Source organism: Zootoca vivipara, chromosome 8, assembly GCF_965207765.1.
Source record: "Zootoca vivipara chromosome 8, rZooViv2.hap1.1, whole genome shotgun sequence".
Lineage (NCBI taxonomy): Eukaryota > Metazoa > Chordata > Lepidosauria > Squamata > Lacertidae > Zootoca > Zootoca vivipara.
In genome coordinates, this window is record NC_142591.1 from 61,590,340 (window position 1) to 61,613,688 (window position 23,349).

Below are 23,349 nucleotides of genomic sequence, written 5' to 3' on the forward strand. Positions count from 1 at the left end.
AGAAAAAGGAAGCAAATGTGACAGGAGCCTGCATATAGATTTTCAGCTGCCCTGAGGGAAATATCTGCATCTTTTAATCACCAATTGCCTAGCATGATGGCTTCTTCTTTTCGATGAGTTGGGTGGGTGCAGGGGACAGAGAAGAAAATGGTAATTCAACTGGGCTGCAACACAACCTATGTAGCTGTAAATAAACAAAAAGCATAAAACCACTGGGTAAGATCAATGGTGGAACACATGCTTTCATTGCCAAAATACCTCAGATTCAATTCCTAACAAGGCTCAGAAAGATTCTTGCCTGAAATGCTGGAGAGCCACTACCAATATTGAGCTAGATGGAGCAACAGATGGACTTCTGTAAGGTTACTTTATTTATAATCACTAAAAGAAACACCATGGTGCATCTGTAGCAGCACAGCTGGACACTTTCATCTGCCCCAGCTGCAACAAAACATGTCACTCTCGTATTGGTCTCTAAAGCCACAGCAGACGCTGCAACTTCCAACAGTTTGACTTCACTCCTAAAGGTGTACTCCTCCACTGTCAGCGAGACAGAAGGATGCCAACGGCAACTGTTTTCAGTATTCCAGGTGAATGTCACCGACGTGCATTATAATGGATCTGTTTATGTTACTGAATTCAATGAAGAATCCTGAGACTGAAAAGTGGCTGCATGACTCTACAACCTGATTCCTGCTTTAGTATTAATTATAATCTGGGTCATAAGAGGTAAATTTACACACTATTAACAGCCCAGTGGATTACCTTACAACCAAGCATAGCCTATGTGCACTACTTTTTGTATTTATTTCTATCTTGCCTTTTCTCCTTACTGGGACTCTAGGAAGCTTATAAGATTGCACTGAGCATTGAGCTGCACATGAGTTTTTGGTTTCATGCAAGCAAGTAATCATGGTTAAACTTCTCTCCATCAGATCTTCAATATCCAAGTGACTTTAATAAGACTAGTATTATTGCAGGTGTTTAAAACTTGGGCTTCACTTTCCAGGAGGAGAAATTATTTGCAACACTGAAAATGGAAATTGCACCTGCAAATCTTCTGAAATTTGTACATTCGCCCTTCACTTTATTCCCCCAGAGGTTAAGAATGGATAGCATATAGAAGAATGGGTTCCCTCCCCTTCATATCTTTTGAAGCGCTGCTATAAATGTCTCTTCTGAAGTAGTCATGGTTGATTAAACTACAACTTAACTTTTTACCCTACAGTCTTTCTTCCCCTCAAGCGAGATATCATTTTCTTTACATGAAATTGCTTTCCAGGCATCTCTTGACAACCTCTACCGCCCTTATAAAGAAAATCTCAACTACATAGGCAGCGGCAGTCTTTAAGAAATTAAGCCAATATTTCTGTGCTTTTTTCGAGATGCTAATAAGTAGTTTCAATCACACTACCCTACAGCACTAGTAAGCAGATGACAGAAGCTGGGACCTTTGGTACAAATGCTCTGGCTGCTGCACAGAGATGGGATCTCTCTGCAGCCTTGTGCTCAACTCTCAAAGCACAACTTATTAATTATTTTCAGTCACTGAAAATTAGAATTGGCTCTCTGCACTCTGCTATTACATTTTACCTCTCTATGGTGTATACCAGGCATCCCCAAACTGCGGCTCTCCAGATGTTTTGGCCTACAACTCCCATGAGCCCTAGTTAACAGGAGCAGTGGTCAGGGATGATGGGAATCGTAGTCCAAAACATCTGGAGGGCCAAAGTTTGGGGATGCCTGCTGTATACGTAATGGTATCTGATACCAACAGTCAATGCTGGACAGTGACACTGACAAAACCCTTGTAGCTTTGCATGATACACAAACTTTTTCTTTAGCTATGGTATAAGAAAGGGTTTCCCCCTCCCCCCAGATTTGGACTCCTGGGTTAGGAAGCTCTTTTGTCTAAGATAGTCCATTTGTCCTTATCCCATTGCCGCTTCTAATAAATCAATTGCTGGCATGCCCAAAACGGCTTTAGGCAAGGCATTTAGCCTCACATCATTCCCCATGATCAATAATGGAGATAATACACTGAATTATCTCATGGTAAGATTTACAGTGGTTTACAAAACACTGTAAAAAAATGAGCAAGTTCTCTATAAATGCTAAGTGTTGTCATCTCATCCTGGATATAGCCTTTCTGCACCGTTGCCCTCGGGCAAGAGATACAGAACAATTAAATCAAGAATGAATAGATTAAAAAACAGTTTCTATCCAAGAGCTATAAGCATCTTAAATGATGTAACTAAATAATATGATCCCGGGGAGTTGTGATGGGTGTGTATGTATGTGTGGCTGTAATTGTGTTTTTGTTTTATTTTTTTATGGGATGGCATTCAATTTTGTTGTACTATGTACAATGACAATAAAGTTTATTCCATTCTATTCTATTCTATTCTATTCTATTCTATTCTATTCTATTCTACTCTACTCTACTCTACTCTATTCTATCCTATTCTACTAGTAATCACTGTAATGCCTTTCAATCAGAAGCTTTCTTCAAATTCCTAAGCTCTTCAAAATTACCAAAGCTTAAAATGTTTTGAAAAATTCAGTATAAAAAAACCCCAGCAGTATTAATATTGACGTCTGGTTGGCTTGTCTAACCATAAGAGTTTTTAGCAGGTGCCAAAAAGGGTATATGCAGTGGGAAACCCTCAATGTCTGTGGTGAAACATATAGTGTGTTTGATAATAAGAGCCTAGAGAAGCAGAGTCACACAACTCCTATGAAAAAGGAATCCTCACATATAATTATTTACTCTTGGGAAACAGCGCTCAGGAGAATCTTGAAATAGGGCAGCCAACTGAAGTTTTTCTCTTTATTGGTTTAGCATCATTGACACAGAACGTCATACCTCCAGCACTAAAAATTTTGCCAAAACAAATGGAAGCATCAACGAACTCAACTGATACAAAATCTGTCTAAAACCATTCCCCCAAAGCTGCTGCTTGCATCTTTTGAGGGTAGATTTGACAAAGGTAGGTAGCTGGGGCAAGGGAGTAAGGCTGCTGTGCTATATGCACTTACCTAGGTGTAAGCACCAATAAATGCAGTGGGTAGATATGCATAGGGTTGCGCTGAAAATTATCATCCCCCAGCACAAAGATCCTGATCTCATCTTGGGGAGGAGGGGAATAGATGATTAACTTTTTTTTTTTTTAAAGCCCACTATGTTAGTGCTCACTGATCTCCAGCATCACTTCAAGCTTGGCCCTCCATGGAGGATGTTCCAATGGCCCTATTAAGACTCTCAGTCTGAAAGCAAGATAGAAATGTAAGTAAACATAAATAAAATATAAGGCACTACACGGTTATTACTGGAAGAAGATGGTTCTGTTCAAACCATTTTTCTCTCCAGCAAAATCATGTCAGACCCTTATTTCTCGAAATGGGGAAATACACCTCACTTAAAACGCCATTGTTTCAGCAGTGTGAGTTTTCATTAAACCATCCTCATGAGTTGTAGCCAATGATAGCGCAGGAACAAAGGGCACTACCCGGTCACCTGCAGGCCAAACCTAGACCCCTAAGGGGCATTACTGACCCCTTATGTTTGCATACTCAAAATTCTCCATCTACTTTTCCTTTCCAGGAGCAAACATCTGGGGCAGTTGGAACAGGGTCAAGAAAGCAAAGGTTAAATAGAAAACCACAATGGTATCAGCAAAAGGGAAACCAGGACATTGCCTCTTTGAGTGCGCAGAAGTCTGGGCACTGGGATAGGAGAGGAATTTTATTAAGTTTGCATGTCAAGGTGAACCAACCTAATTATCACTTTCCAAAACAATGCAAGAACTGAAACACAGCCATCCTTAGAAATTCACATTTCTGCAAATTTCGCCATGCAGTTTTCCAGCCAGATACTACTGCATATACTGGAGTAAAGGCTTCATAAACATGCTATAACAACATTTAAAAGTTGCATTATTTTGCATTATTTTGAGAAGAACTGAGAAGCATTGAGAACTGTTTTGCAAAAATGTGTTGTTAGGCAAAATTGTACACAAATATGTCTATTAGGAGAAATCTGGATCAAAATGCAGGTGAATTTTCATGGTAAATTGGTGCGGAAATGAGGAGAAATGAACTTAGAAATGATAGAATGAGAAACCAAAACAGAGAGATATGCTTATACCCAGCTGTGTATGCCTTGGAAATTCAGACAAGAGTTTTTATTTGCTGGTTATTATGACTGACACATTATACATATCTTTCAGGATTTTTAATAATGCAGAAGGAAAATAAGGATGTATAGTGAAGCATTAGCAATAAAAAGGCAATGAATGTAATTACAAATGGGAACAAAGGGTGGTACATAAAATTTCAGCCCCAACCCTTCTGTCCTCAGTATAACAAAAGAAAATCAGAAACACTTTTAAATGCCCTTGATTGCAAAGCACTTATCAAGCACAGAAAAAGACCAAGCAAGTTCATGAACAGATTCAGACTTCAGAGGCATATTTACATTTCTTGCACATTACTGATCTAATGAACAAGAAAGAAACTGAACATTCATCTCAATTTCAAAAAGACGGTTGAATATTTTTCCACACAACATATTTCCCTTTACAAGGTCAGGCAGGGTGTGTGATACTGACAAAAAATTGTTCACACAAGGCTAGAATGAAGTTTACAGGAGGAAAAATGGCGACCAAAACAGAAACACAGTCCTGCAAGGATAGAAAAAGGCAGGGGTCAGCAAACCTTTTCAGCCGGGGGCCGGTCCACTGTCCCTCAGACCTTGTGGGGGGCCGGACTATATTTTGGGGAAAAAATAATGAACGAATTCCTATGCCCCACAAATAACCCAGAGGTGCATTTTAAATAAAAGGACACATTCTACTCATGTAAAAACATGCTGATTCTTGGACTGTCCGCGGGCCGGATTTAGAAGGCGATTGGGCCACATCCGGCCCCCAGGCCTTAGTTTGGGGGCTCCTGGAATAAGGCATTAATAAATGCCAAGCAACAGGCCTGACTGGGTTTTATTTCTGGGCTATTTTATTGCACCTCCCAGTTCCTGCTGGGGGGTGGAAATAAGCCACAATCTCTGCCTTAGTATTATGCCCAAACCAGAGGTCATGATTTATTTTGCTCCAATCAAGCAAGATCAGTAGGCCAAAAACAAACTGTGACTACAGATCATAGCTTTTCGGGAGTAAAACAAGCCATGATCCTGGTTCAGATGTAATGTTAATCCAGGGATCAGAGTTTGTTTTCCACAAGCATGAGCTGGGAAGAGTGGAATAGAGCAAAACAGGGGTAATTCAATCACGTGTGGTGAGCCATAGGTTATGACATGCAAAGGAAGTCAGCCAGAGCACAGCTGCAATCGTTCCTACCTATAAGGATCATGTGGCAATTCCCCACACTAGATGTTAAGGGTTGAATTTGCCCCAGGTACCTAGATTTTGGATGACCTAAATTATGGGCAAATATATAGATATCAAAGGAGTTGTTGGCGCGCTTAATGAGAGAATAAAGCACATCATCTCTGCAGCATACACCCGTTCTTGTTCCTACTGGCTGTTGAAAAAGTACTCTTCAGACTCAAACCTGTACTCTTCACATGGTGGTGTCAAATACGAGCATGCACCACAGGATGGTAAGCTTTGAGTTTGTTTTTGTTAGCTTTCGAATTTTCCCCCACCCCCAGAAGTCTTGCAAATTATACCATTGTAGATGGTAAGCTTTGAGTTTGTTGATCCTTAGCTTTTAAATTTCCCCCCCACCCCCAGAAGTCTTGCAAATTATACCATTGTAGTCTTGAAAAGTCAGCCCTCTGTAAAACAGCATGCAACAGCACTCAAAGGAAGCCCTTTGGCCTTTGAAAGCACCAACTTTTAATAGCAGCAGGAATAATGCACAAGGAGAACAAAGCAAAATATATTGATGCAGACAACAGACTGGAGCAGAGATGAGGCTGTCATTGAGTGGCCAGGAATTAATAACTGTGCCTAAAAGGATTCTCTCCTTTAAGTATTTATATTAGCTTTAGTAAAGAATCTTTTTGGATGCTTTGATGCTAACCATGGTTTATTGCCTCTACCCTGGTTAAGATCCCAACTGTACCTCCAAATCAGGGTTTAGTGTGTTATATGCTAAGTATATCAAGTACACCGCTTCTGTAGACACACCAGTGAAATCTTCTTGTCACTTTGCGATCAAAGAGCTGTGAAAACTGCCTGCAGTGCAACCCTCAGCATGTTTCCTCATAAATAAGTCCTACTGCCTTCAATGGAGCATAATTCCAGAAAAGTGTGATGAGTATTGCAGAGAGAATCAGCATTTGTTTTTCAGGCTAATAACAGAAATTATATACTGCTGCCTCAACCAGAGCTGTTCTTCACATTCAGGGTTCTAATATCCTGGGATTCATTCCATGGTTTGTTAGCAACTTGAATGGCTTCGGGTGCCCAAACTTTTTTCAAAGAGGGCCAGATTTGATGAAGTTGTTGAGCTTTTTTTTTAGGATTTTACCCCAGGACATATACTGCTATGGGGGCCAGATAAAATCAACTGGAGGGCCGGATTAGGCCTCCAAAACAGGCTTTGGACATGCCTGCTTTAAGTGCATAAGGCATCTTGTTTCAGTTGAAAGGGATAGGGAAAAAGAAAAAGAATGACTGAGCCCTTATGCCCTGAGGGGTGCTATTAGTTGTCCCCTGCATTGCAGATGCACACAGACCTCAATTAGAAGCTGGGCATTTGGTGTTCTTGGTCAGTGGAAGTTGGTCCAACAGGGCAAATGGGGAACTGCCCAGCAACTTCAGTCTGACCTCAGCTAATTCCCATCTGCCTACCTTCTTACTGGCTGTCAGCTTCCTCCTCCTCCTCCTCCTCCTCCTCCTCCTCCTCCTCCTCCTCAGTTTTGCCCTTGTAGAACTCAGCAGCGAGGAGGATGGGGGAAGAAGTAGAATGAGGTGACTCCATCTGTCTTTGTCTCTGGCTCCATCTGCTGTTGATTTCCATGGCTTTTGCCCCATCAGTCATCAGTCACTAATGGACACCAGCCATCAGTGTCACCAGTCCTATACACCGTGGAATACTCTTTTAGCAGAGATTTGACAGGCATCCTCATTACTAACTTTCAGATTTGTCTTGAAGACCTTTCCATGCCAACAGGCCTAATTTTCCGAAGATGAGCCTGACATTTTTACAATTATTTTGTATTGATGCTATGGTGTTTTATGCGTTCATTGCCATACATACATCACTGTGATATTTTATGAGTGGGCAGTTTATAAATATTTTAATAAATGAAATAGATAAAATAAATGGGCCTCCTTATTGACACTGATCCTAAATAATCCTGGCAAATATGCTGACAATTTATTAGAAACCAAATACTCACAAACTATTCCTGATATATAGCAGAAATCCAGCTCACCAAACATAACCACACTTGGGGAAAACAACAGTTGTATAAATGTGTAACTGGATGGAGCATTGCAACCACCCTTTTTAAGCAAAAAAAAAAATTAGCTGTTTGGATACAGGTAGCTAATATTAGAAATGCAGCGAATGCATGAAGTCTCTGTCTTCCATGCCATCTCTCCCTCTCCCACCAAAATAAAAGTTGGGAATACATTATAAAGGTCAACTGGAGATTGGATGCCTGGGGGGAACGGTAGGGACTGGAGAATGGAACAGAATGTGAATGAGGGAAGGAAATTCAGTTTCTGCTTGCCACAGTCCGCATCCCATTCCTGGAACAGTCTAAACAAGGGGAGTAACTCACTATGCACCCATTGAAGAATTGAGAAACCTGATGATCATCAACTCTGGTCCCAATTACCACAGTCCGTGGTGAGATACACCAAGGAATGGCTGTGTTCTAATGAGATGGTCAGAAAGAATCTCATGCTAAATGGGAGCCTTCAGTTCTACGTTTAAAGGTCAGTGGGGCAATCCCATGAGAAATTCTCCTGCACAACCTCCACTGACATGAATGGCCTTTTATTCCATGAAGGTTTGTGCCGGATGACCTCTCTGTGAATAGCCTCTCAGCTAATGACCTGTGAGGACAAGAAGAATTTCCCCCAGTTAGATCAGCACTGCTTTTCGACTCTGCCTTCTCCATCTTTCAGCATTTCCAGCACTGCTTCTAGAACACGTTCCTTATGACAGTGATGCCTATGACCTGCTACTTCATGTTTTCAGGGACTGAAAAAATCTGGATATAAGATCCAGGAACCTATTAAACTGAATCTTTATGTATTTAATGTGAAGTCTAATAGACCTCGGCTAATCTGTCAGTTCCTCTGCTCTTCTAAAAAGAGCCTCAAATAGTCCCCAAGCTGAAAAGTTATTAGTTCTTATAACAACTGAACAATTTATTAATTAGTCAGTAGAGAAACATTTGTCAAAATATTCAGAAAACAGATCTACTTGATTTTATTGGGGGCGGGGTGCTACTTTGCTAATGAAGCTCAAAACAATTAAGACCTTACAATTGTCCCCCTTATAAAATCCATCCAGCGAGTACCTTCCTTGTACAGATGGAGACTCAAAGGAAATATAGAAAGTGCTTTCAGCTGCTGAATCTCCCCTCTCCTTTACCAAAAAATATTAGAAGGTGCTTCTGCATGAAGGGAAAAGACTGGTATAAAAATACTGAAGACCTAATCCAAAGAGGCTGGATTTCCCTGGAATTCATCTAGAATCAGTGGTTTAGCATCCTTCAAAATGGTATGGAAAGAAGATGGGAAAGAGTCAAAGAATGAGTCAGAAACATACAGAACAAAAGTCCCATCTTGAAGAACTCAGAGTTAGGCTCTGCTGTGATGGCACAAAAAATACTGTGCCCACCAAATTCAGGATAGATCCATGGATTTGATTTTACTCAGGACTGACCTGACCAACCCATCCTTTTGATATGCAGTAAGCAGACCCAGGTGGTGTTGTGGGTTAAACCACTGAGCCTAGGGCTTGCTGATCAGAAGGTCAGCGGTTCGAATCCCTGTGACGGGGTGAGCTCCCGTTGCTTGGTCCCAGCTCCTGCCAACCTAGCAGTTCGAAAGCACGTCAAAATGCAAGTAGATAAATAGGAACCGCTACAGCGGGAAGGTAAACAGCGTTTCCGTGTGCTGCTCTGGTTCTCCAGAAGTGGCTTTGTCATGCTGGCCACATGACCTGGAAGCTATACGCCGGCTCCCTCGGCCAATAATGCAAGATGAGCGTGCAACCCCAGAGTCGGTCACGACTGGACCTAATGGTCAGGGGTCCCTTTACCTTTAAGCCTGCAACTTACGTGAGGGTTATGTTCCAGAAATAGCACCTAAAGTAAAAGTTACCTATAGTCAAAACACATTGGGTGCAATAGTATGCAGGCTGTTGGTCGAATTAACAGTAAACAAACAAAACAAACATTGGGTGCAATGGGGGCTGGGGTTGTAACAGTCTTTTTTTCTGGGACACCTGCTCCCTTTCCACCCCCTTTTTTATTTTTCACTTTTTTCCCCCTTGCCAATTATGTAAAACCCAATGTGTGGAAGTTAAAATGTGCATAAGTTGTGGACTTACTGTATTCTCCAACCCTCTTAACTGCTCTTTTCAGAGCCCAGTAACCCATGAGGGGTTCCCAACTATGAAGAACACCAAACAGTTTTTCATTTTGTACCTAAAAATTGGATCTGGCAAAAACTGTACAATTCAAAAGATCTTGATTCAACAACTGAAGTTGCAATCCTATGCAGACTTTCCTGGGAGTAAGACCTACTGAGCACGTCTCAGTAAATATTCATAGAATTGTGTTGTGAGCTAGGGATAGATGAAAAAGTCACTTCGGTTTTAAAGGCAAACTCACCCAATTCACACATTCTAAAGCAATGCACAAACCCAAACAGGGCTATCTTTTGGAATTCACATTTCTCTGAATATTGCAGTACTGTTCTCCTACTAAGTAATGTGTACAAAAATGCATATACTAGGGCACAGTGTATAATATTAGAGATAACTGCTTTGCAAAAAAGCATATTGGGCAAAATTGCATACAAAATATGCATATTAGGACAAATTCACACAAAAATGCTGATGAATTGTCATGAGGACTTTTTAAAAAAGCAAATCTGGAAATGTGAACTGAAGGAAAATGAGAAACCAAAATTGACAGATTTTCCATTCCTACTGAGAACCTTCCCATTCAATGTAGCATGAAATGTGTGCACTGAAGATATGAATAATTACAAAAGGGCTTTGGTTTCTGCTGTGTGTGAAACAGCAGTGACCAAAGTTTCCTATTTGCTTTTTTACCTTTATTTCCTTTCAAGGCCAATAGTAGAACTGCAGGCACTTCACAAATGCCCCCTTTCCTCCTCCGTCTACATGGCTTCAGACCAGAAACCAAAAGCAACCTACCCATACCAGTCTAAATCTGGATAGATATAGAGATAGATAGATGTATGAAATCTGTGCTGGAAAACAGCTCACAAGCAAGTCCTTTAGAAAAACCAGCATTGCCTTTTCCCCTGAGCAAGAGCACAATGGTTCAGACCTCTCGCGGGAATCAAATGGTAGCGTGCGGTTTAGCTACACAACTACTGTAGCAGTTAAAAAGAAAGAAACAATTTTGTACTTTAACAGTAATTCTCGTGTCAAAATCAGTTCCAAACTCCTCTCACTTGCAATGGCAGCAAGCTGATTTTGCCAAGTGCCTCTTCTGCACTGCAACCCTCAGAAACCTTGAGAATGAAAAATAGATTTAAAATCTTTGAAGGACCCATCTGTTTTTGGATTGCATGGGAAGCTATCTTATACTGTGTCAGACTGTTGGGATGCAGTATAATTCAGCACTGTCTGTATTGACTGGTAGTCACCCTTCACACCCAGGTGGCGCTGTGGTTAAACCACTGAGCCTAGGGCTTGCTGATCAGAAGGTTGGCGGTTCGAATCCCTGTGAAGGGGTGAGCTCCCGTTGCTTGGTCCCAGCTCCTGCCAACCTAGCAGTTCGAAAGCACGTCAAAATGCAAGTAGATAAATAGGAACCGCTACAGCGGGAAGGTAAACGGCGTTTCCATGTGCTGCTCTGGTTTGCCAGAAGCAGCTTTGTCATGCTGGCCACATGACCTGGAAGCTATATGCCGGCTCCCTCGGCCAATAATGCGAGATGAGCGCGCAACCCCAGAGTCGGTCACGACTGGACCTAATGGTCAGGGGTCCCTTTACCTTTACCTTTTACACCCTTCACAAATGGTGTTTTTTTTGTTGTTGTTGTTTTGCCAATCCCAGCCCTACATGGAGTTGCTAGGGAATTAACTTGGGACTTTCTGTACATAAACTCTGAGCTCCAACTCTGAGCCACAGCTCTTCCCCAATACTTGGAGGAAGAGTTGACTATACGGACATAAGCCTGAAGAAATTAAGTCTTAAGGTATACATACACCTGTCATATTACCCATCACTAAAACTCAGCCAAGGTCTGGAAACAAACAAAGAAATGATTTGGCGTAAACACAGAAATCATTACTACATAATTAGTGAAGTAGCAGTTCTAAATGTTACTACTAGCATTAATGCTGAAATGTGAATTCTTTGAAGATGGGAATCCTTAAATACCATCACCCGTATGTTAAAATATGCTTACAATGAATGACAATAAGCAGCAGTGTGGTGTGAATGGTTGCCAAGCAACCAAATAAGTGAAATAAACACCATCAAAATAGCATACAACCTCCGTTCAAAAGATAAAGCTCTTGGCACAATGATTTCTTATGAGCCACCCAGTGAACATATGTTATTGGGGATGGGGGCTGTACAGTATTTTTTAATGTAAATTTTCCTAAAGTAATGTTATCTGGAGATGTTGTCAAAGGTCTACATTTCTGCAAAAAGATAGTTGTGGACCCACGTGCTGTGAGCCCCCAACCTCAGACCATGCATATATCTGAACAGCCTCTCGTGACAATGATCTATGTTTCAAATAGGCCACAACTTTACTGATTACAGATGGCTTTGGCATTGGGCATAACCTGGTCAGGGCCGTCTTAGCCACAGGTGCTAGGGGTGTGGGGCACCCGGGCACCAGGCTCTCAGGGATGCCGGCTGAGAGTCGGGGGCCCGAGAGTTGAGTCCGGGAAAGAGCCTGCCCATTGGTTGGAGCGCTGCGACGGGCTTTTCTGCTGTGGGCAGCTCTGTGCTGCGAATTTGGGGGCAACTGAGCCAGTGAGACACTGAGGGGGCTGGCCGGCTCTGCCCTCCTGCACCTGGGACTGGGCAACCTGGGGGGGGGGCACCGGGTGGATCTTTGCACCCTGGTGCCACATATGCTTAAGACAGCCCTGAACCTGGTTAATCCAGCCAGCCTGCTGGAAGATTTCCATGGGGCTGAGTCAATGGCAAGGAAATATTATGACATACATCAAATTGGTAAGACACCCCAAAATTGCCTTTGGAGGAGTGCTATGGCCTTAGCCCCAACTGGGCATCCAGATAGGAGTGTCCCCTCCAGGATCCCTTTAATAGGATACCCCATTCTGTTCAAGGGGCAGTCAGAGTCTTACAACCTCCCCTCCAACTGTGACTAAGAGGCTTATCCGCTCAAGTTTCTATAAGGAAGGCCAAACCCCCAGGACGGCAAACAGACCTGATGAACAACTTACCTCCTGGCCCCAAATACGATCATGATCACAGGGTCCAGGTCAGTTCCTTCATCTCACTCAGAAGTGTCAACAAGTATATAGATAAGGTTGATCCAGTTGACATCATATACTTAAGCTTTCAAAACACTTTCGACAAGATACTTATTAGGGTTCTTTAAGGGTGTCAACAAGCATATCAACATAAGTGATTTGGCTGACATAGCATACTTGGAATTTCAAAAAGCTTTCAACAAATTATCTCACCAAAGTCTGAGTAATCTGAGCAGTCATGGAATAAGAGGCATTGCAAAAGGAAACACAGAGTAGGAATAGGTGGACAGTTCTCCGAATGGAGAGATGTAAGGAAGGGGAGTTCCCCAATGATTCATATAGGGATCTATGCTTTTTAACTTGTTCAGAAATGATCTACAGTTGGGGTGAGCAGTGAGGTGGCCAAGTTTGCTGGTGGTGCTAAATTGTTCAGAGTCCTTAAAACAATAAGACTGTGAAGAACTCCAAAAGGATCTCTCAAATTGAGTGAATGGGCAGTAAAATGGCAAGGAAGTGAAAAAAGGATGCACATTGGAGCCAAAAATCATTTCACATACATGCTTATGGGGTCTGAACAGAGAAGAAAGTGACCAGGAATAAGACTTTGGGGTCCTAGTGGATAGCATGAGTGTTTCAGTCCAAAGTGAGGGAGTTGTGAAAAAGGCAAATTCCATGCTAGGGATCATTAGGAAAGGAAGTGAAAATAAAATTGCACAACACTATTATACAAAGAATGTTGAGACTAGACTTGGAATACTGTGTACAGTTCCAACCATCTCCCCTCAAAAAGACTATTGTAGAGATGGAAAATGTTCAAAAAAAGGGCAACCAAAACGATCAATGGGCTAGCACAAGACCCTTAGGAGAAAAGTTCAGGGCTTTTTACTTTAAGGAAAAGCAAATAAGAGGATGGGAAACTGGTCAGAGGAAAGCTCCTTCCTTCTATCATACCAGTACAATTCATGGACAGCCAACAAAGAAAGCTAAATGTTGGACAATTCAGGACAGATAAAAAAAGTACTTTTCAACTACACTGTGCAAACTTAACTACATCATGGATAGGGAGAGTTGAGCCCCTGGTCAAGAAGAACAATGTTGCAGGACCAGAGTCAAGAAACCATTTTGGAAACCAGCTTCAACCTCACAATTTGCGAATAGATGCCAATAACGACCACAGTTCATTCTACCAGGCATTACTACCATCTGAGGGTGGGATGCATGAAGATGAGCAATATGAAGACAGTTTATATGCTCTAAAATTCATTAAAAAACAGGATATTCTTCACTTCTTCTTTTGAGTTTCTTGGGGTGGTTTTTAATAAGCTCTCATTACAATACTTCAGCATCCCAACGTCCTAATAATAACACACCAAAAAGTGAAGAGGGCTGTTGCTAACCCAATTTCTCCATACTTATTCCTAACAGAAATAGTTGCTCAAAAGCGCACACATAACTTTCAGACTTTTACTTGGAATTACAGTCATACCTCAGGTTGCGAATGCTGCGGGTTACGCGTTTTCGGGCTGTGCTCTGCGCCGAACCCAGAAGTACCGAAATGGGTTACTTCCAGGCTTCGGCACTCGCACATGCGCAGAAACGCAAAATGACATCATGCGCAGAAGCGCTGAATCACGTCACACACACACGCAGATGCGGCGCTGTGGGTTGCAAACGCGCCTCCTGCATGGATCATGTTCACAACCCGAGATATGACTGTAAGTCCCATTTAGTTCAGTGAGACTTACTTCCAGCTAAATGTGCTTCAACACACTTTACGTGGGGGGGGGGGACTTCAATTTTAGAATTGACACAGATTATTTCTTGGTAAATATGCATAGGGATCAGGGTGTTAGACAAATGCAGAAACCTAGAAAGGTCATGTGTAGCAATTCAGTAACAGCAGACCATTAATTGTGATGTGTGTTAGCAGTGAGAAACAAGGAAGTTTGCAGCCGCTGTTTGCCACGGGGAAGAAAATTCTACATTTTTGACAGCATTTCTCAGAGGTTTTGATTCCACAGTGTTATGTTCCATAATAAGCAATTAAACTGCCACGATTATTAAAAGGGGAAGTTTAAAGTCACTTAAGGAACTGCTTGTAGAAAAGCAAGGCTTGCTTTGAAAATCTCACTGGATTGCTCCTATGTATTTACCAATGATGTATATCAAGACAGAACAACAGAAATAACCTTGTGTTGGGAAATGGAAGCAAGGCTCTCAATCCTAACCATGTTTAATTAAAAGAAGGTGTCATTGCATACACAGAAAGTTAAGGATGTGACCTCTCAGCAACTACTGGATTTTCAGTTAATATTGACTCCTATAGGGGTTGACACCAGCACATCTAATTATAATGATATAGATTTGTGGGGATTCTATGGAATTTCGACTTTCATGCAACTGTGATAAACCAGGGAGCAAACACTGGGCTAGAAAATAGCAACTCATCTGATCAATTGTGATAAGAATTACCTCCAGACAACCAGGCTTTGAAATTTTATGAAATTTGGGGGACGGGGGCTATTTCTTAATTTCAAAAATGAATGCTAAGTCAACGTGACAGATGGGCTAATAACTTTTGTAGATTTGCAAGGCTCTGGAATTAAACCTCCCATCATGTATTTTTAACTTGATAAATGTGTAATCCAAGCCTCACCAAGAAGTTGGCTGAGAGTGTATGTGCTGCTCTGCTGGCAGAGAAGGAAGGATGATGGTGGGATGACACTTATATCATTGCAAGCCCACATGTCAGTAAAAAACTCCACCAGCACAGATGTTCCTCTGAATGAGTAGGGGAATAATAAGATATGGAAGGGGAATAGGAGAGGTGGGTGTTGGCACATTACATCCCAAGTCCTTTCATTTCCTTGCCATTCCCACAAAAACAGCACGTCTCCCATAGTAGCCAAACCCTGCCCATGCTCCTAAAGTCTCTTATTTATTATTAGGGATTACAAGCAAGTTCAGGTTGCCAAATCTACAGAAGAACATGAAATACTGCTCTATGGACTCTGCAGTCCAAGTCATTGCCTTCTCCCATGTTTCACAGCGCTGCAATTTGTTTTTGCACCATATATCATGCATGTTAACAGCAGCATCTGCATTTTCTAATGGACCCACAACTCCTTTCTGTAGCAAAAAAGAGCCAACATGATTTTGCCACGCAACCCACCAGCCTCAGAGCACACAGGGGAACCATGCTGGGAGCACCATGCCCTTATTCTTCTTCCTCTTTAATAATAATAATAATAATAATTTATTATTATTATTATTTATACCCCGCCCATCTGGCTGGGTTTCCCCAGCCACTCTGGGTGGCTTCCAACAGAAAAATGAAATAAAATAATTTATTAAACATTGAAAGCCTCCCTAAACAGGGCTGCCTTCAGATGTCTTCTAAAAATCTGGTAGTTGTTTTTCTCTTTGACATCTGATGGGAGGGCGCCACTACCGAGAAGGCCCTCTGCCTGGTTCCCTGCAACTTGGCTTCTCGCAACGAGGGAACCGCCAGAAGGCTCTCGGTACTGGACCTCAGTGCCCGGGCAGAATGATGGGGGTGGAGACGCTCCTTCAGGTATACTGGACCAAGGCCATTTTGTCCTTGCATTATCTCCTATTCTAAAAATGTGTAACAAGTGCCATCTTCAAGAGGTTTTTATTTTATGCGAACCAGTTCAAGGTTTCCAACAAGGAAGAGATATATTAAATGAATGAATGAATGAATAGGTATCATCAAATAAGTAGGATAATGTGGTTATCTCCACCCTCACTAAAGCTGCCTAGAAGAACACAAGAGTATTCTTCTCATTTAATAATCTCCCTTCCTCAACCTGGCTATTATGCCACTGTTAGAGAGTGGTCTGACGTTGACCTATATCCTCCCTGTTCACTACATCCTTCTGATGAGGCAAGTTCTCCCTTGCAGCAGTCAGTGGAGTGGGGTTGCTTATCTGGCTTCCCAACATGGAAGCTGCTGCCCGTAACTAAGCAGGAGAGGGGTGAGGCAGCAGGGAGGTTGGCATGGTACAGGCTCAGCAGCAGAGCCAATCCAACATTCATGCTACTATGCCTGTGCCATGCCAACTTTCCCCTCTCAGTCTACTGGCAGCAACCTCAGCACTGGGAAGCCACCCACACTGCCACACAGGTCGCTGCTCCTTCCTTGCCGATTTCATGCTACTATGAATTACTTTTTATGTTGCCACAGTACTCTAGATTTGCTCCGTGGCAGCAGACTAACACAATCTACCCTGTAAAATTGAATCTTAAGCCCAATCGTTGAACATACTCGAGTGTAACAAACATCCAAGGATGACTTGACTCTTTGCAATGGCGTTAGCCATCCATTCAGCCAACCAAATCAGGACACAGAGTATTCAAGAGTAACAAATAAGCATGATGCCCCCAGTTCAACAGCCTGCTTTCACACACATTGTTGTTTGCACCCAAACCAAATCCTCATTCATTTCAGAGACAGCAGATTTCTACACACAATCAAATGAACAGATGGATCTAATGCTCTTAAAGCAATGGCACAGCCCAACATAACATGCAGATTAATTAGTTTATCATTTCAAATGATAAATTGCTGTCAAGGCCAAGACTGCCAAGTTTGTATACCAAGTTCTGAACTGCCAGTGTTTATGACTTTACTGAACAGAATTTCACATTGTCTACTGCATAGCCTTTTTATGTGACTAACAATACAGAAGTATGTGTCACAACCAGGGGCGTACCTAGATGCTTCGGCACCCGGAGCGGCAGGGGCGGGTTGAACTGCCCATGGGGGCGCCATGAGGGTTGAACTGCCCATGGGCGCGCCATGAGGGTGCCATGGAAAGCTGCCCATAGAGTCCGCCTGGCGGACACAAGTGCCACGCTGCCGTTTTGGGCATCATGGGGCCCCGAGCCACCGCATCATTCCCAGGAGAGATGTGTGGCTTGGACACGCTGCAGGCCAGACCCCACGGTAAGTGCTGCCCCCGCAGTGTGCCATTTTGTCACCCCCTCAGGGATGACACCCAGGGTGGGCCATACACCCTGCACCCCTTCCTATGCCCCTGGTCACAACCACATCACTGAGGACTACCCCCTTAACAGTGTCAACAATTATTTGATGCTACCGAATGCTGACATTTTTAGAGCTATGACCTAGCAGAATTTGAATCTGCAGCTCCAACAAGACATACAAATAAAGGCATATACACATAGTAATCTGAGCTCCAGTAATTCTAGAAAAATATCACTAAAATACGAGGTGTAAATCAGAAGAAACAGCCATTTCCAGATCAGGTACCGGTATGCAGAGTACATGTTTGGAAGCCTCCTGCTAAAACCATGTAATTGTGTAATTTTATACTAGTCTACTCAAAGGTAAAGCACATTGAGTTCAATAGTGCTTAATCCAATGTAAGTATAGAACTGCAGCCTAAGGATGGTAGCCAATGTTAGTCCTACTCAGAGTAGACCCATTGAAAATAATCATCATGACTTCAACCATTAACTTCAATCAGTCTTGTTGGCATTCATCTGCCTCAAGAGACAATGGAGTGAGCCTCCAGGGGTGAAGTCAAATTGCTGTGTTAACAACACCTACATGACCTCCCTGGGGCACAAGCCTGGGCAGTGTGTATGGAGGCCCTGGGCTGCCCAGATGACAAGACCCCTCACTGATGTGGTCCAAAGGAAAGCAGAGCCATACGTTTGGCACCAGTTGGCTGTGGGAGTTGCCTGAAGGAGGAGCACAAGTGGCCATCCAACTGTCGGAAGGACTCCATTCTGTAGGGTTTACTCTCTTAGTATTTTCATCTCCCAATGATATCCCGCAAGGCAATGGAGGTTTGGGAGCAAAGTTTTCCTTCTCCTAGATGGGCTACCTTCCCAGTTTAATGAGCCCCATCTGCCCCTCACTTCCCACTACAGCACGTGCAGAAACTACCTTCAATCCATCTATTCTGATTAAAACTTAGCTGGATAGAATCCAGTGTTTACAAAAACAGATATTCACCATAAACCATGTCTATATATTCCTGGCGTGCTCTGATCCACGAAGAGTTGGACACGACTAAATGACTAAACAACAACAACTATGTGCAACAGGTGGTGAGTGTGTGTGCGCACGCACACCTTTCAGTTTTTGTTTTAATGCTACAAGAATGGCCAAACAACAATATAAATAACACATATACATGTTGAAGTGGCCCTAGTGAAATTAAATTCCATTTCCTATGCTACCAACCATGTGAGCTTAGCCTTCATACAGGCCCGGCTCTAGGTAGACCCCCAGTGGCGCAGGGCACCATGGCGCCGGCCCGCCAGAAAGGCGCCGCGAGCTGCGCCCGCCCGCTGGCCAGCTGATCCGCCGGTCTGCCGTGCAGCTGCGCCTGTGGGAGCCGCGCTGCGCCCACCCGCCCACCGCGCTGGGAAACGGGGCGGGAGGGCGCCAGAGAGATCGCGCTGTGCCTGCCCGCCTGCCCGCCGCTGCGCCCACCCGCCCACCACGCTGGGAAACGGGGCGGGAGGGCGCCGGAGAGATCCGGCGCACCACAGCGGCAGGGGCGTTTAAGACGGCCCTGCCTCCATAAATCCATTACAAAGGACTCTGGTCTACAGCAGCACCCTCGCTTCTGTGTTTGTTTAAATTGCTCCTGGAACAGAATTTGCTGTGCTCAAGTAGGGATGGGTTCTCTGTGATTTATTGTCCTGTGCAAGTGTTTTATGGGTCTGGTGCTGACACAGAGAAATCCATGGCACAGAATCACCTAAACGCTGCCAAGTCCTTAGCCTCACGTTCCCTCTGCATTGTGGCTCCGGCTACTCCGGGTTTTTTTGGGTTTTTTACAACAACAAATGGCACTTGAAAAGCTCTCAGCCTTACTCAGAGATAAATGTAAATTAATTTCCCTCCAGCCTGGTAGCAGAGACCATGCTGATCTCAAGGAGGCAGAAAACGATAAGGCAGGACACCGCTCTTTGCTCTCAAGAGATTTATTCCAGGGCCAGAGAAATCCCAGCCACCTGCTCCCCAGACAAAGCAAGTGTGCTAGCCTCCAGGAATGGCAAAGATCCTTCTATGCCTGGATTATTCCACTTTAGCTTTTGAAATGGCCTACAGAACACAGCAGTGGTGGCTAATGCCTACTAGGTCTACTTGAGTGGAGGGCATGGCTGCGAGCTGTAGGCAGAGCCAGAATTAAGACCTGAGGACACACCCTCTCCACACCTCTCTTTTTCAGGTGGCCAGAGGCAAAAAAGAAGAGGGAGAGGGTCCTTTGTTCAACAAAACTGAACTCTTGAATGTCACACTTTTGCACAAGACCTTCCAATAATGCACTGGCTCTAAAGCACCACTATGAAATGTTGTATCAGGAAGTGGGAAAACACTAAGCCCACTTCTCCAACTTTTCTTCATTCGTAGTTTTCCCTCCCTACTTCACTGCTCCATGTAAGTTTAGTTTCTCCCCCTGGCTACTTACTGGTGTCTTCCTAGATTCCCAACAGACTAAACTATCTTTTCACTCTTCATGTCCTAGCACCATCTGCTGCTGGCTTGCATCCTGCAGAGTAGGCAGCTGGCACAGCAACTAGCTGTGGCAGGAGGAAATGCTTCTGGTGCTGAAAAGGCTACCTGACTCCCTGCATGTGGCACTATCTAGGCGTGATGCTATTGGGTGGCTCCCCCCCCCCTTCCCCTTGGCAGTCTCCTCCACTTCTCATTGGAAGAATGAGCGTAAAGAGCATAAAGGATGTTCTCGAGAGCAGAATGAGTTTGGCTAAGTGGCACTCCTGCCACAGCACTCCTCCAATAGCCATAACCAGAATTAGGCCAAAAGGTGTCAGGCATTGCTCACACCTTTCAGCCTAGCCCTATGACAAGACATCGGGGGAAAAGAGTTAGCAATGCAAGGTTGTGGGAGGAAGCCAAAATGAAATATAGCCAAGACGGAATAGCCAGGATAGCCCTGAAATAACAGATGAATGTGACCAGGTCTGGGAAATTCTTAGTATCCTTAGAAAAGAAAGACAAATTATATTATTGACATACACAGAAAATGTGAGTCTTGTATGGTCAGACTAAAGAGAGTATCCTCTTGTGGCTAAAAAAAGAGGGGGGGGACACGTCCAGAGAAAGGCTTGAGATCCTGAGAGCCAGAAGGACAGGAGTTTGTGTGGAAGAAAATTTCAGATGTGCACAAGTAAGAGACACTTTGGTTTTGAAGAAGCACTGGGGTCAGCAAAGGATTGAGCTGCAGGTGTGTAAGGGGGAGTAAGGCGGATCGAGTCTGATACAGGAATGGGAGTTGTTATGGTTTGTGTGGTCTCTTTCAACTCCTGAACCAGGAGCAGTGGGTGGGCAAGATGAAAGGAGGCCATGCATAAGGATAGTAACATAAGGGAGAAACTGGGACTGATGTGACAGACAGATGGACAGACATTATGGTGCAAAGCACAGGAGAAAAGGAAAAAATGGTGGAGAAATTGCAGCACACTTAATCACCAACCACACTTAGATTGCAACTCTATACACATGTTAAGTGGAGGCAAGCCCCACGGAACTCAGTAGGTATTATTGCTGAGTAGACATGTACAAGATTTGTGCTGCAAAAGCCAGGTCCAGTGTACTGTATAGCCAAACCGACTTACATTGGGGCTGAGGCTAAAAACTGGGGGAGTAGGGTGCAGCTGAAGTCTAGCCATAAACCCAGAGCAGATCCCATCCAGAGGCTGTTCACCTTCTCACATTTTAACTAACTTCACAAAGTTCCTCTCCACCTCTTAACAACGCCCGCCCCCCTTCACCGCCCGTTTGCAGCTGCCTGAGGGGACATCCGTTTAGCCATTACTGTACAGCAGCCCCTGGCGCAGAAGTCCACAGGAATGTTTCAAAGTGACAAAAGAAACCTTGTCCTGTTCAGTGAATGCCTCTTCCCTCTCCACTTTCATTTAAACAACAACGCCCTGATCTTAGCAATATAAATTCATGCCCCCTCCCAAACTTAAACCCCCATTCAGACAGTTCTTGCGTCTTAATGTCCAGTGGCTACTTTTAACCTACCACCCGTCACGTATGGATGCATGCGCGTTTTGGAGAGGTCCACTTCACCACCACCCCGATCTCTTTTTAAACTAGGAGAGAGAGAGTACTGCCAGGGCACAGGGGTGAATCCCCCGGAGCCCAGCATCGTGGCTTTCCGCCGTCCTGGGCATCAAGGGATCCTGAGACCAAGAGGCGGCTCACCAGAAACGGGAAACTCTGTTGGATGCAGGAAGGAAAAGCGTCCTGGCTGGCCTCGCAGAAGCGACTGCTGGGGAGGTTTGGGATTTCTCCTACACCCTGTTATTTTTTATTTTATTTATTTATTTTTGCACGTTGAATCAATGCAAGAAGCAACCCAGAAAAGAGAGGAAACACACACACGCACACGCACGCGCGCACACAAACACACACACACGGGAGGGAACACACGTAGATGTGCATAGATCTTACCTCTACATTGAAATACTGCTCCGCTCTGCACCCAGTAGCCCATAAAATCCAAAGCAAGGCTTGCAAGAAAAACACCCTGGAATGATGCACGAAATCCCCCCGGCTTGCAGTGCTGAAGGCGAGTAAGATCATAGTGAACTGTGCTTCAATGGAGAAGGCAGAGACGGCGGGCGAGCGGGAGAGAGAGAGAGCGCGCTCCTTGCCTTCGCTGCTTTCCTTCTCCTTCTCCTTCTCCACCTCCTTCTCCCTCTTCTCTCTCTCTCCCCTTCCGAACAGGCAAAACAAAAACAGAACACGCACACTCGGGTGGGTTTCTCTCTCTCTCTCAAAGGGGAGAAGAGGGGAGGGGGAGAGATTCCCCCGCGCTGTCGAGGAGGAACAGCTCGACGCAGGTTCACCTCCAGAGGCAGGAGGAGGAGGAGGAGGAGGGGAGAGGAGACCCTTCAGTCCAAGACGCGGCGCGGCGGCATCGAGCTCGGTCAGCTCTTCCACATCCTCCTCCTCCTCGCTCGTCCCGTCCGGGAGGGAACGCGGCGTCCAAGTGCAGCTGCGGCTCCGGCGAGGCGCCTCGTTTGCACAGCAACCGCCTGCCTCCGCCTCCGCCTCCGCCTCCTCGGGCTGCGGCCCCTCCTCCGGCTCGCCAAGGCCTCCTCGGCTGCCTGGCCGCCCGTGCTCCGCTTCCCCGGCTGCGCTTATGCCTCTCGGCTCGCCCCGCCACTCCAGAAACGTTCATCCGTCATCTACATAACTCCTCCTCCTCCTCCCCTCCTCTTCTTCCTCGCGCGGACCTGAGAGGGGACCGCCCTCCCCAGGCTCCTCGGGGGGGGAGGGAATGGAAGGGAAGAGGGGAGGAGGGGTCCGCCGGCGCCTGCGTGGATATCTGCCGCCTCGGCTCCGGCCAAGGCCAGCCCTGCCCCTGGACGGGGTTTGGTGGGGAGAGGCAGGGCTGGGTGGAGGAATGAATGGGATCGCAAAGGAAATGGGCCGCTGAAGGGGGGGGGGGTTGGAAGAAACACCCACTCCCGAGAGTGAGACGCCTTTGTGCTTCTGTCCACACAATGGGAGTTAAGAGATGTCCGCTTTTTTCCTTTTCCTTTTTTTCCCTGTTAAAAAAAAAGGAATCTTCTGATTGAGTCTCAAAGTCACACCTTTGTTTAGGCTCTTCTCTGTTTGTCACACAAGCACGGCAGGTAAGGTCTCTAACACCCCGCCCCGCCCCCA

General features: G+C 44.6%; 1 protein-coding gene across 1 annotated transcript in view; it reads right to left on the bottom strand.

Moving 5' to 3' along the window:
- The window catches only part of MMP16 (matrix metallopeptidase 16), a 181,452-nt gene extending 158,625 nt beyond the window's left edge, over positions 1 to 22,827 (bottom strand). Inside the window, exon 1 of the mRNA XM_035125050.3 lies at positions 22,129 to 22,827. Within this exon, the coding sequence (XP_034980941.1) occupies positions 22,129 to 22,260 (132 nt within the window). The 5' untranslated portion in view covers positions 22,261 to 22,827. The remainder of the gene's footprint in view (positions 1 to 22,128) is intronic.
- Positions 22,828 to 23,349: the final 522 nt, after the last annotated feature.